The sequence below is a fragment of the Dipodomys merriami genome, unplaced genomic scaffold (assembly GCF_024711535.1).
Source record: "Dipodomys merriami isolate MVZ:Mamm:240054 unplaced genomic scaffold, mDipMer1.0.p SCAF_153, whole genome shotgun sequence".
NCBI lineage: Eukaryota > Metazoa > Chordata > Mammalia > Rodentia > Heteromyidae > Dipodomys > Dipodomys merriami.
In genome coordinates, this window is record NW_027202860.1 from 111,142 (window position 1) to 125,263 (window position 14,122).

The 14,122-nt window shown below is 39.3% G+C and overlaps 1 protein-coding gene across 2 annotated transcripts in view; it reads right to left on the bottom strand.

The window, feature by feature from the left end:
* Positions 1-14,122, bottom strand: part of Eprs1 (glutamyl-prolyl-tRNA synthetase 1) — a 64,384-nt gene that overhangs the window by 14,370 nt on the left and 35,892 nt on the right. For both annotated transcript variants that reach the window (XM_070022764.1, XM_070022763.1), the window contains 6 exons: positions 10,800-11,033; positions 8,859-9,121; positions 6,147-6,198; positions 3,782-3,991; positions 2,997-3,069; positions 6-85 (listed from right to left, as the gene is read on the bottom strand). In XM_070022764.1, the coding sequence (XP_069878865.1) occupies positions 6-85; positions 2,997-3,069; positions 3,782-3,991; positions 6,147-6,198; positions 8,859-9,121; positions 10,800-11,033 (912 nt within the window). The remainder of the gene's footprint in view (positions 1-5; positions 86-2,996; positions 3,070-3,781; positions 3,992-6,146; positions 6,199-8,858; positions 9,122-10,799; positions 11,034-14,122) is intronic.

Consider the following 14,122-nt stretch of genomic DNA (forward strand, 5'->3'; position numbering starts at 1 on the left):
CCTACCACCACATTGCACCACTGATTGAGCCGGATGGGCAGGTCTCTGTGTGACTGAACCCATTTTGCATATGCAGGATACATTACTGAAAGATACAGGAAAACACAAGTAACTTAGTCATTTAAGGACTCACTTGATCACATTTATTAAATTTAAATTCATGAAGAATAACATTCATTTACTTTGACTGCTTTCATGTTTTGTTTGCTTTTGGAAACGTTAAGTTCTATGTTAAATTCTGTGCATTTATAATCCTAGTTAGTTCTCACCATTAGCCCATAAGTACAGATCACTGATATCAAAGATGTGAAAGTTAAAAAACTTCCCGAATTCAGCAGTTACATATTAGAATGAATCTTACTTAGATCTACCTAGAATATGTCAATTACAGCCTATCTGTGCTATACAATCAATTAAAAAAACCTGCCAATTTGATGTGAGAAAAAAAGCTAGTATCATAATTTCAATAGGGGACACACAAGAATGTCACTAGCAGTATCAAATAAAGAATAAACATTCTTACATCTAAATATGGATAATCACTTTAAACTCATTTTCCAGCAGCACTTCCATTTACCATGAGTAATTTTAGGAAAATGACTCAGTCTTTCAGAGAGCTTTTTTTTTTTTTTTTTGTCAGTCATGGGGCCTGAACTCTGGGCCTGGGCGCTGTCCCTCAGCTCTTCAGCTCAAGGCGAGCGCTCTATCACTTGAGCCACAGTGCCACTTCCATTTTTTTCTGCTTATGTGGTGCTGAGGAATTGAACCCAGGGCCTTATGCATGTGAGGCATGCATTCTACCACCGAGCCACTTTCCCAGAGAGCTTTCTTTTCCTGCAAAGTAAGAGATTATAGCTGCCTGTGACTTCAGTTTTGTTGTGAGGATGAAAACTTAAAAAACTTAATTAGAATAAATGTATTTAGTAACCTTTAAAATTTCTACACATGGCCAGTTACCAGTGGTTCATGCTTGTAATCCTAGCTACTCAGGAGGCAGAGAACTGAGAATCTTGGTTCCAAGCCAGCCTGGGCAGGAAAATCCTTCAGACTCCTATCTCTAATTAAAAAGCAGAGAGTATGGAAGTGGCACTGTGGCTCAAGTGGTAGAGTGCTAGCCTTGAGGTGAAGAGCTCAGGGACAGCGCCCAGGCCCAGGGTTTAAGCCCCACAACTGTTCTCCTGCCACCCCCCCCAAAAGAAAGCAGAGAGTAGAGCTGTAGCTCAAGTGGTAAAGTGAGTGAAAAAGCTAAAGACTCTGAATTTAAGCCACACAAAAAAACAAAACAAAAAACTCCACAACTCTACTTATGAATGTATTAAAATGAGTAACAAAATTTAAAAATAAGTATGGCATGAAGTATTAGTTTGCACATTTTATTTTTTAGTCAGTCCTGGGGCTTGAACTATGGGGTGATGGCCCTGAGTCCGAGTTTGTTTAAGGCTAGCGCTCTACCACTTGAGCCACAGTGCCACTTCTGGCTTTTTCTCAGTAGTTTACTGGAGATAAGAGTCTCATAGACTCTCCTGCCAGGGCTGGCTTCAAACCACCATCTTCAGATCTCAGCCTCCTGAGTGGCATGAGCCACTGGTGCCCAGCTTACAAAGTTTATATATATATATATATATATATATATATATATATATATATATATATACACACATATATATATACATATATATATATATGTATATATATTACTGTCTTTTAAGTCATTGTACAAATAAATTTCAATTCAACATGTCACTTCTTCTATTAGTTATCCCCCATCTCTCTCAACTCCATCTATCCTTCTGCATTCCAATTCCATTTTCACATATATACACTGAACATTATTACAGTACTAGCCCCTCTCTCCATTGGTCTGCTCCCTATCTCCTCCGTTCCCCTGACAAAACATGCTCCAGCATCTTGGTACTCACTCGTCAAACTCAGGAGTTTTGTTGCTAGACTCCTCCCATGGGCATGCCGTACTTTCACCAACCGTGTCTAAGTCCAGAGGACCCAACACATATCTTCTTATATTATTTATCATTCAGATCTAACTTCCACATATGAGAAAACATGTATTTTGTCTTTCTGGGCCTGTTTTTGTTTTTTTTTTTGCCAGTCCTGAACTTGAACTCAGGGACTGGGCAATGACTCTGAGATTCTTTTGCTCTGGGTAGCACTCTATCACCACTTGAGCCACAGTGTCACTTCTGGCTTTTTCTGTTTATGTCATACTGAGAAATTGAGCCCAGGGCTTCACGCAAGCACTCTACCACTAAGTCACAATCCCAGAAATTCTGGACTGGATTTCACATAGTTGTTTCCAATTCCATCTATTTTCTTTTTAATTTAAATTTAAATTTTATTGTCAAGGTGATGTACATAGGGATTACAGTTACTTAAGTAAGGCAGTAAAGTACATTTCTTGTCAAACTTGTTACCTCCCCAATTCCATCCATTTTCCTACAAATCATATCATTATTCTTCCTAATAGATGAGTAAAATTTGGTGTTGGTCGCAGTGGTGTGTGTGTTTGCAATGTTTTAATCAATCCCAAGAATAAACACTATTACAGTAAAATTCCTTGAAATGCTATTCCAAGAAATTTTATTTTATTTTTTGGTGGGGGTCCAGTTGTGGGGCCTGAACTCTGGGCCTGGGCGCTGTCCCTCAGCTCTTCAGCTCAAGGCTAGCGCTCTACCACTTGAGCCACAGCGCCACATCCGGCTTTTCTCTTTTTGCTTATGTGGTGCTGAGGAATTGTACCCAGGACCTCAGGCATGCAAGGCAAGCACTCTACCACTGAGCCACCTTCCCAGCCCCCCCCGAAATTTTAAAGCAAAGAATTTAAGTAAAAACAGAATTTTTATTATGCTTAAGGAAAATTCCATACCATTCCTGAACAATGTGCTACTGACAAGGATGACACATATCACAAAACAAAAGCTGAGACTCAACTCTAAAAGTGCAGCTGGCTAAGAACTCAATGAGCTTTCTACTGGTCTCACCTGTTTCACTGGTAGGCCGGATGGCAATGGGTTCTGCCAACTCTGTTTTGCCAGATCTTGTAACCCAAGCAACCTAATAAAATAGAATCATTTTCATGCGTTGTTGTTCAATGGCATTTCACAATAGTATAAAGGTAGGCAAATTTTGTTTTTCTCAAAATCAGTAAGGCAGTTTCAAATCACTGAGGCTGTTACTGGAAGGTAGGGTTCCAGTTATATAATGTGATAATCATAACTTGGCACAAAGGTAAAATACAACTTTAAAATAAAAATAGTCTTATGTTTCTACAAACTGGTTGTTAGACACCACTAAAAATATTCTTTGAAGTTTATAAAAGAAAACTCGAAAAAAATCAAAGAGTGAAGGGCTGGAGGTATGGCTCAGAGATAAGAGCATCTGTCTAGCAAGTGCAAGGCCCTGAGATCAAACCCCAGAACTACCAAAATACTAAAATGAAAAAGAAAAATCCTCATGCAAATCACATGAGCAACCCAGGTCACACCATTATTTTGAAAATAAAAGAGGATGGTGGGCTGAGTGGGGAGAGGGAGGGAGGACTAACAAAGAGCGAATGAGGATGAATAGGGCTTAAGTAGTTTATTTGCATGTAATAAAATAGAAGAATGAAATCTACTGAAATTGCTTTAAGAAAGGAGAATGGGAAGGAGAATGATACAGGGGGTCAAGATGATCCAGATACAATGTATACACACGAAGAACAATAAAACTGCCTCTTGTACAATAAATGTATGCCAATTAAAAAAAAAAATCAAAACTCACTTACCTCAGGGGCAAAGTCAGCAACATGATTCTTCTCTTTCTCTAATGCAGCTTGAGACACAAATATGGGGAAATAGCAGTTTTCAACACCAAGTTTCTTAATCTCAGTATCAAAAAAGTCCTTAATGAATTCCCAAATGGAATATGACCATGGTCGAAGAATATAACAGCCACTCACATCATAGTATTCAATCATTTCTGACTTTGTAATGACCTTTTTAAGAGAAAAATAAAAGCTGTGAAGCTTAATTTTGCTGTTAAGCACAATTCTATAAATGGCAAAAGTATACAATAATAAAAATTCCAATGTGAGCCAGGTGTAACTGTACACACCTGTAATCTCAACACTCAAGAGGCTGAGACAGGTGGATTACAAGGTTGAGGCCAGCTTGGCTTACATAGTAGATTCTGTCTTAAAAATTAAGTAAATAAAATGAAAGTCCAATCTAGACATTTCCTCTGTTGATCCACGCTTGTAAAGTGAAAGATCTAAATGATAATAAAAACACATCTTCCTACAATGAGAAGCAACAAAAAAACAGGTCTCTAAACTCTTAAGACTTGAACTCCAATCTTGTCTCTATTATTTACTTACTATCTTTGGGACTTTAGACAAATCCCCTGACTTTACTAGGGGAAAAATAAAAACAACAAACCATTACTATCTCCTTGCCTTTTAACTTATGGCCTCATACAGGCTAGGAAAAATGTTCTAGCACTTAAGCCAAGCCTCTATCTCTGTTTGCTTCAGGTTATTTTTTAGATAGGTCTTCTGTTTTTACCCAGGCAAATATGGACAAAACTTTCTTATCTGTATCTTACTCATCTAGCTGTGACCATCTATCACTTGCCCTATTACAACTAAACTTAAGCTTATTTATAATGTTGAGATGGGATCTGGCTAGCTTTTTCCAGGGCTAGATTTGAATTGTGATCCTCCCAAACCCTACTTCTACATAGCTAAGAGCCAATGTACACTGCCAGGGCTGCCTTTTGATCTAAGAATTTATGTGCACATGCCTTGAAAACTAACTTGTTCAAAAGACCACATACTATATATAAAAAGGCATCGTATATTCAGTAAGTCCCGTCTCATTAGCAGATTTTACTTTTTCTTTCTGGTGCTGGTACTGGGACTTGAACTGAGGGCCAGGGTATTCTCTCTTAGCTTTTTCCTTAAGGCTGGCACTCTACCACTTGAGGCACAGCTCTACTTCCAGTTTTTTGCTGGTTAATAGGAGATAAGAGTCTAGCAGACCTTTCTGCCCAGGCTATCTTAGAACTGTCTCACCTCCTGAATAGCTAAGAATTACAGGTATGAGCCACCTGAGCCCATCTAACACTTGGTTTCGACATAAGTTTTAAATACTCAAAATCTAAACTTTTTAAAATTCCACATGCATATCATGTAGCCCAACTGATGTGGAATTCTTAGTTCTGTTATCTCTAGTTATTTTTAAATAGTTTTGTGATCTAATGAATATTTTCCTGTCTTTAATATTCCCCTCCCCAAAAGTAAAAGTAAGTCATCAGCCAGGCATGGGTGGCTCATGCTTGTAATCCTAGCTTCTAAGGAGGCAAAACATCAAGGTTGGAAGCTAGCCCAGGAAAAAAAAGTCTTAAGATTCCATCTCAAATTAACTAGCAAAAAGCCAAGCTGAGCACTGGTGGCCCACTACTCATGTCTGTAATCCTAGCTACTCAAGAGGCTGACATCTAAGGATTGTGGTTTGAAGCCAGCCAGAGCAGGAAAGTCCATGGGACTCTTATCTCCAATTAACTACCAGAAAACCAGAAGCAGCACTGTGGCTTAAAGTGATAGAGAGCAAAAGAGCTCACTGCCAGTGCATCCAGGCCTTAAGTTCAAGCCCCAGGACAAAAAAAAAAAGCCAAGCTAGGTGTGGCTCAAGTGGTAGAGCACCAGCCGAACAGGCAAACCTAGTGAAAGTGCAAGGACTTGAGTTCAATGCCCTAATATTAGAAAAGGGGAGGGGAGGGAGAGGCCCCAGGGAGAAGGGGAAAAAGAGTAAGGAAAAAGAAGGGGGGTGGGACTGGGAAGGGAAAGGAAAGATATCCACAAAGTTCACTAAAATGACACAATGAAGATTGAGGTTTGTTGACAGACTGCTTGTCTTTAACACGGGTTTGATGGCATTATGGGGAAAAATGAATTAAGCATCCATAGTATAGTATTAAACTTTATGAATCCTAAGTTCTCATGGTTTTCCCTCAATAGTGGTCTTCTTGGAGGTCATGGTATATTAACAGATACCAAGGATCTATTAACTTTATTAACTGAGTGGACCCTATCTAAATATAAAACAGACTTTAAGAAAATTAAAACAAAAATCAACTGAGAGCATACTCACTTGAGAATACCAATCCGCAAGATTTTCTTCTTTTTTTGCCTCAAGACCCAATCTGCAGACATGAAAAAGAAAATAAAAATGGTGTATGGAGGAACATGGCTCAGCAGTTGCTGGTTTATCTCTTTTCTTATAAAGCTACTAAAACTCTATAAAAGCTCCTTTTCTTTTCTGCTCTGTTCTTTTCCTTTCTTGTCAGTCCTGGGGCTTGAATTCAGGGCCTGGGCATTGTCCCTGAGCTTCTTTTGCTCAAGGCTAGCACTGTACCACTTGAGCCACAGTGCCACTTCCGGCTTTTTCTGTTTATGTGGTACTGAGGAATCAAACCCAGGTGTTCATGCCACAGTCCCAGCCCATAAGGTCCTCTTTCTTGTCCTAAAGATAATCTTTACTTTCCCTCTTGCCTCCCACCACCCCCCAAAGTTACATTTCCAAATAACAGCAACATATGAATTTGGGGATTAAATTCCAAACATGTACTTTAGAGAAATACTTTCAAATCATGGCAGGCTGAACTGAAAATAAAGCCATGAAGTTCAAAACAGATTATATATATTTTTAGTATCACTTATTTCTATATTTTGTATGTATATAGATTTTCTATATTATATATATATGGAGAATGTTTTTAACACAGAAAACAGTTTAGACATAGAAGATGAGATATTGTCCAAAAACTACAAAACTGGCTTGATGTCTATAATCCTAGCTACTCAGGAAGCTGAGTTCTGAGGATAATAAACCTATGAAATCAGCCCAAGCAAAAGTCTGAAAGGCTCTTGTCTCAATTAACCAACAGAATGCTAGACTGGAGGTATGGTTCAAGTGGTGGAACATAAGCCATGATTTTAAAAGCCAATAGAAAGTACAAAGCCCAGAGAGACAAAAAAAAGGGAAGAAAGCCCAAAATAAAAACTCTCCCAAAAACTACTACCAAATCTAACAAAAGCTATAGTTTTAATGTAAACATCTCTTTTACAAAGTACTTTACTCAATTAATGTGCTTGTTAAAGACAAAGCTTAGTCATGTATATTCCCTACTAAAAAGAAATTTATGGGCTAGGAATGTGGCTTAGTGGTAGAGTGCTTGCCTAGCATGCATGAAGCCCTGGGTTAGATTCCTCAGTACCACATAAACAGAAAAACCCAGAAGTGCTGTTGTGGCTCAAGTGGTAGAGTGCTAGCTAGCCTTGAGCAAAAGCAGCTCAGGGACAGTGCCTAGGCCCTGAGTTCAAGCCCCAGGACTGGCAAAAAGAAAAAAGAAGAAAGAAATTTATGTTATTCTCAACCATGGTAAAATTATAGTAAGATCATATCTCACTGAAAGGTGTAAAAGTAATAAAAACAGCAGCCACACGTGAATATGTGAATATATGCATATGTATATATACATGTGTATTGTACATTTTCCTTTGAAAAAATACCAAATTAGTAGAGCTAGATAGTCATACAATAAACTACAACTGAAATAAAAATTATTGCAGGAAATGGGTGTAGCTCAGTAGCCTCTAACACTGGGAATGTTTACTTGAGTTCAATCTCTACCACTGAAAAACAAACATAAAACTACAAACACATACATCCATAAAACTCATAACTATCCCAGACAATGATCATTTTGGGGAAATATCCCAACTATCACTCAAAGAATTTTGGTCTCACAATCTACATAGAAAGATCTATCCATTAGTGATGACTTATATAAGGCATAGAGTTTTAGTTTATAAGCGAGGCTTTTCTGGCTTTAAGATGCCAACAACTTTGCACAGGCATTCCCCTATGTTTTCCTGTGATACATCACCACAAAACAGCTATATAAAACCTGGTCCTTTTACAAGCAATCAGAGGGTAAAGGGTAACAAGTTCTACTCACTCCTCCACTATTCCATAAATCTTATTATCTATGATCAATAAGCAAAAAAAAAAAAAACAACCAACTATTATATTCTCTTAAAAAGACAATACAGGGGCTGGGAAGGTGGCTCAGTGGTAGAATGCTTGCCTTGCATGCTTGAGGCCCTGGGTTCGATTCCTTAGCACCACATAAACAAAGAGAAAAAAGCCGGAAGTGGCACTGTGGCTCAAGTGGTAGAGTGCTGGCCTTGAGCTGAAGAGCTGAGGGACAGCGCCCAGGCCCAGAGTTCAGGCCCCACGACCAGACCCAAAAACAAAACAAAACAATGGAAGTCCCTCTGTAAAACTAACATAAGCTAATTTTCTAAAAAAGGGCAATAAAAATATTTATAAATATTTGCAATTACTCAACAAGTACAGAAGAAATTAGTACAAGCTGAAAATCCCTTACATTTTAGGACTAAGACCAAGTCTTAGATTGGAGTTCTTGGAATTCTGGGATATTTGCATAAATGACACCAACTGAGCACCCCTAATCACATTTTCAGGTTAAGGGTGTTCATCCTGTAACATCGTTCAGCAATTCATCTTCGTTGCAGAGGAAAGTGGAATGATGGGAAACAAGCATGGGAATTCCTTATGTTCCGAGATGCTTAGCCCAAGAAATTCATGTGTCACTTGTTTTAAAAGTTAAGAAAACTGAAACTTAAAATTAAGTTATCTGCTGACATTACAGAGTTAAGATTCTCTGACATAACCTAATGGTTAAGTTAACCAAAAATTTAACAATTAAAAAAAAAAGGTAACAATCGATTACATTCAAAATTCTGCTTTCCTTCGAGAGAAGTTGCCATTTCTTACCTGGTTTGTTTCTTTGGCCCTTGCCCTTCGCCTGCTCCACTTGACGACAGCCCACTCCCCTGGTTCTTAGGAGGGTCTTTCCTTTGACCATCATTTTGTTTCTGAGGTTTACTCTGCTTTTCAGATGTATTTTCTTTTTCTTTCTTCTTCTTTTCTTTGTCCTCAGCTCCAGTGGCTGACACGGGCTTATACTCTACTCCTGTCAAAGACTTGTACTGTGCTTTCAGCTGAAGGAGTTCTTGCACAGCTGCATCTACTTGATCCTATGGAGTGTAAGACCGTACTTAATCAATTCAAATAACTATCTTAACATAATACACAAATATAGTATTCAAAGCTTTGTGAACACTGTCAGAAGTGGGGTGTGAAGAAGTATGAGGTAGAGGTGGTAAATGTTAACACATACTAGTTGGGCTGGGAATGTGGTTAGAGTGCTTGCCTAGCATGCATGAAGACCTGGGTTCAATTCCTCAGTACCACATAAACAGAAAAACCCAGAAGTGGTGCTGTGGTTCATCAGGTAGAGTGCTAGCCTTGAGCAAAAAGAAGCTCAGGGACAGTGCCCAGACCCTTGAGTTCAAGCCCAGGACTGGCAAAAAACAAAAATAAAAACAAAAACATACTAATTACTGAAAATAAAGTTCAAAGTATGATAAAACAGAGGCAGAATTATACAAGGGTACTGGGAAACAACAGTCTATAACAACACTGTCCAAACAGTAATCAGTTGTTACATGGGCTATTTGAATCAATAAAGTTAAAATTCAGGATCTCAGTTGCAATAGTGCCATTTCAAATGGTAATAGCACACATGTTATAGAATAGAATATTTCCATCAAAACCTACAATATACAGTATGTATTTCATAGGGTTTGAAGGTAAAATCCGTTAAATTGAACATATCACAGTTATAAAGAAGGCAACGGTCAAGTATCTATATTATGATTAAACTGTAAAGCCTCTGCAACTTACTGTCTTGCATGCATGTGAATCTGTACACATACACACACACATTCTACTCAGCCAGGTCTGAGGAAAAGGATCATGAGTTTAGTAAGCATAGGCTATATGCAAGTTTGAAGACAACCTGAGTCATATCATGAGACCTTTTCTCAATGCCACTCCATCCTCTCCTCTCTGCCAAAAATATCCAACACTTTATTATAAAGAAATAGACAGATGCCAGTGGTTCAAGCCTGTAATCCTAGCTACTCAGGAGGCTGAGATCTAAATTTCATGGTTCCAAGCAAGCGTGGGCAGGGAAGTCTGTGAGACTCTTTAGCTAGCAGAAAACCAGAAGTGGAGCTGTAGCTCAAAGTAGTAGAGCACTAGCCTTGAGCAAAAGAGCTCAAGGACAGTGCGTAAGCCCAGTGTTCAAATCTCATTACTGACAAAACAAAAACAGAATTAGCAGAAACTAGACCAGAGCTAAAAAACAAAACAAAACAAAACAAAAAACCCTATTCTGAGACTGACAAGGACGCTTATATTCTGGATGCTGGTGGCTCACACCTGTAATCCTAGCTACTAGGGAGGCTGAGATCTGAGGATCAAGGTTTGAAACCAGGCCAGACAGAAAAGTCTGGCCTCTTATCTCCAATTAACCACCAGAAAATTGGAAGTTCAAAGTGGAAGAGTCCTAGACTTGAGTGAAAAAGCTCAAGCAAGGACAGGTCACAGGGTACTGAGTTCAAGCCCCATGACCAACAAAAAACAAAAACAAAAACAAAAACAAAAAAACCAGGCTCTTTACATACTTTGGCAGGAAAAGCAATGACATGAAAATATTCAGTTATATCTAGTGGGGAAAGGGTTTCTCTAAGAGGGAAGATAAGAACAGTGAGAACTGAAATACAACTAGATGGAGACAAAGTGTTCTAGGCAAAGAAAACAGCATGAAATGGGAAAAACAAAAGTGCACAAAGCAAACACAACACTCACCTTAGAGGCTTTTTCAGCTTTAAGCTTTCGAACTATTTCTCCCTGACAAGCTACTTTGTCAAAAAATGCTTTTGCTTCCGATGTTTCTGGACCAGCAGTACCAGTATTTTTGATAGGACCTGAATCTGAACTTTGGGACGATGGGGACTGACCAGGTATGTATTCCTTCCCAGTTTTTTCTTTATATTCAGTTTTCAGGGAGAGTAAACACTCTACTGCTTCATTTACTTTGGCCTGAGATAAAGGAGAAAAAGAAGTACTATTAACTGAAATTTCTGAACATTTCAGTGCAATGTAAAAGTCTTCAATTATGACCAAAGTACAGTTAACTCAGTATGTCCATAGATTTATCCAACTAAAAGTCAAAAGTATTTAAACACACACACACACACACACACACACACACACACACACACACACACACACACACACACACACACACACACACACACACACCACACACACACACACACACACACACAAACCCACTATATATTGGAGCTAGAAGCATGGCCCACAGAGTAGGAAGTTTGACCAGCAAATGCCAAGACTGAATTCAAATTCCAGTATAGTCAAAAAGAAAAAAGAATCCTTAGTTTTTTGGGTTTTTTTTTAGCAGTCCTGGGGCTTGAACTCAAGGTCTGGGCAGTCCCTGAGCTTCTTTTTGTTCAAGGCTAGCACCATTGGAGCCACACCACCACTTCTGGCTTTTCCTGTTTATGTGGTACTGGGGAATTGAACCCAGGGCATGTTAGGAAAGTACTCTACCACTAAGACACATTCCCAGCCCCAACAATTGGATCTTGGGCCAAACATGGTGGCACTGTCTATAATCTCAGCTACTGGAAAGGCTGAGATTGGAATTGAGACTCCAATCTCAACCAATAAACCAAGTGTAATAGTACACACCTGAAACAACAGCAATGTAGGAGGCAACCCTAGGCAAAAATACAAAACCCTATCCAAAAACAAACAAACAAAACTAAAGCTAAAACAAAAAGAGCTGAGAGTTTGGGTCAAGTGGTACAATGCTTGCCTAACAATGGAAAGTCCTGAGCTGAATGACCTCCCCCACAGGCAACTTTATATCATACAAATAACAAAACAAACAACCCAAACTAATCATTTATTTGAAAAACTTTCCAAATATCCATTTGAATAAAGCGTACATACTAAATTCCAAGATGTATTTGGGGGTGGGAATTACATCTGTACTGAACATGTACAGATATGTTTTTCATGTCATTATTCCTCTATGTAGTATGACTATTACATAGCACTTACACTGTATTAGATATTATTAGCAATTTAGCAACCATTTTAAGTACGCAAGCATACAGATAATTATGCTAATTTAATATATGGTACTATACAAATTTTTCAGTAAATAGTGATGCAGATGACATCAAAAGATTTGTGGAGGTTCAAAGGAAACAACTTGTACGTAAGACTTTAGTAAAAATTTTAGTGGTAAGCAAAAATGATCTTACAATTATAATTCAAAACTGAGAAGTAAGTCAGGTGCTGGTGGCTCAAGTCTATATAAATAACAGCTACCAAGGCTGCTAATATCTAAGGATCTTGGTTCCCAGGCAGGAAAGTCCATGAGACTCTTCCCTTCAATTAACCACAAAAAGCCATGTGTGAAGCTGTGGCTAATGTGGTGAAGTACTGGACTTGAGGGGGAAAAAAGGAAGAAAAGAAAAGAAAAATCTCGCCGGGTGCTGGTAGCTCATGCCTGTAACCCTAGCCACTCAGGAGGCTGAGATCTGAGGAGGCTGAAATCTGAGGATTGCAGTTCAAAGCCAGCCCAGGCAGCAAAGTCCATGGAACTCTTATCTCCAACAGAAACCACCAGAAAACCGGAAATGGTGCTGTTAGCTCAAGTGGTAGAGCACTAGCCTTGAGCTGAAGAGCTAAGGGACAGCACTCAGGCCCAGAGTTCAAGCCCCACGACTGACCAAAAAAAAAAAAAAAATTCTCAAGGAGGGTGCCCAGGCCCTGAGTCAAAACCCCAGGATCTATACTCGAAGAGCTACTTCTGCAGCAGCCACTAGGTAGTATTTTTCCACTGGGACAGGAGGCATTTTCAACTAAATAGAAAAAACCCTAATTTCTTTGCAACTGAAAATGGTAACAGAAATTTTAGATAACTATGGCTCTTCAGAAACCTAGAAAGTGTCAGTAGAGCTAAAAACAGAAGGCTGGGGAGGTGGCTCAGTGGTGGAGTGCTTGCCTTGTATGCCTGAGGTCCTGGGTTTGATTCCTCAGCACTACATAAGCAGAAAAAGCTGGAAGTGGCACTGGGCTCAAGTGGTAGAGCACTAGCCTTGAACTGAAGAGCTGAGGGACAGCACCCAGGCCCAGAGTTCAGGCCTCACAACCAACACCAAAAAAATAGAGATTAAAAACAGAAGGATTTCTAAACATCACAAGGGAGACACAGAAAAAATATTGAACCCTGGGCAAACCTTTTCTCTTTTCCTTGGTGCTCAAATAAATGTTCAGGAATGAAAAGTATTTCAGGTGGCAGGGGTACTGGGCAGGTGGCCAACAACTTGCAGCCTTGTGTTACTAGGCCCACGGATCCCATGATAATGTTAGAACAAGTCCCTTCCAGCTACCAAAGGCAAACACAGTGGTATGCCATGCTTGTGTTCAAATCACAGCGCCATTGAGCAATTTTGGGCAGCTCATCAGAAACATGTTACAGCTCTATTTCATATATTTTTTAAAGAAGTATGCCGCATCTCTGTAGAAATGTCTTTCTTCCTTTTTATTGATTTATTTTTGCCAGCTCAGGGGTTTGAACCCCAGGTTTGGGCCTAGGTACTGTCCCTGAGCTTCTTTAGCTCAAGGCTGGCCCTCTACCACTTGAGCGACAGTGCCACTTCTGGCTTTTTTCTCTTTGTTTATGTGGTGCTAAGGAATCGAACCCAGGACCTCAGGAATGCAAGGCAAGCGCTCTACCACTGAGCCACCTTCCCAGCCCCATCACCTCTGTTTTTACACTAGTAGTTCTCAAAGCACAATTCCTTGGCCAGCAGCATGTGCATGACGAAACAATTTTTGTGCATTTTCTCCACCCACTATTTACTAGTTTCCCCCCTATTACTAGGAAGGTAAAGGGGTGGGTGTTCAGCATGTATTCTAGCAAGCTCTCCAATGATACTTACATACAATAGAGCTTAAGAACCATGGTTCCACGTTTAAAATGCCTCTCTCAACTTATTTTCTATAAAAGGCTTCTAACTACTTTATAAGCTCTCTTTTCTTACTCCTTTTGCCTCCCACCCCCTCCCTCTGTCCTTTCTCCCTGTATT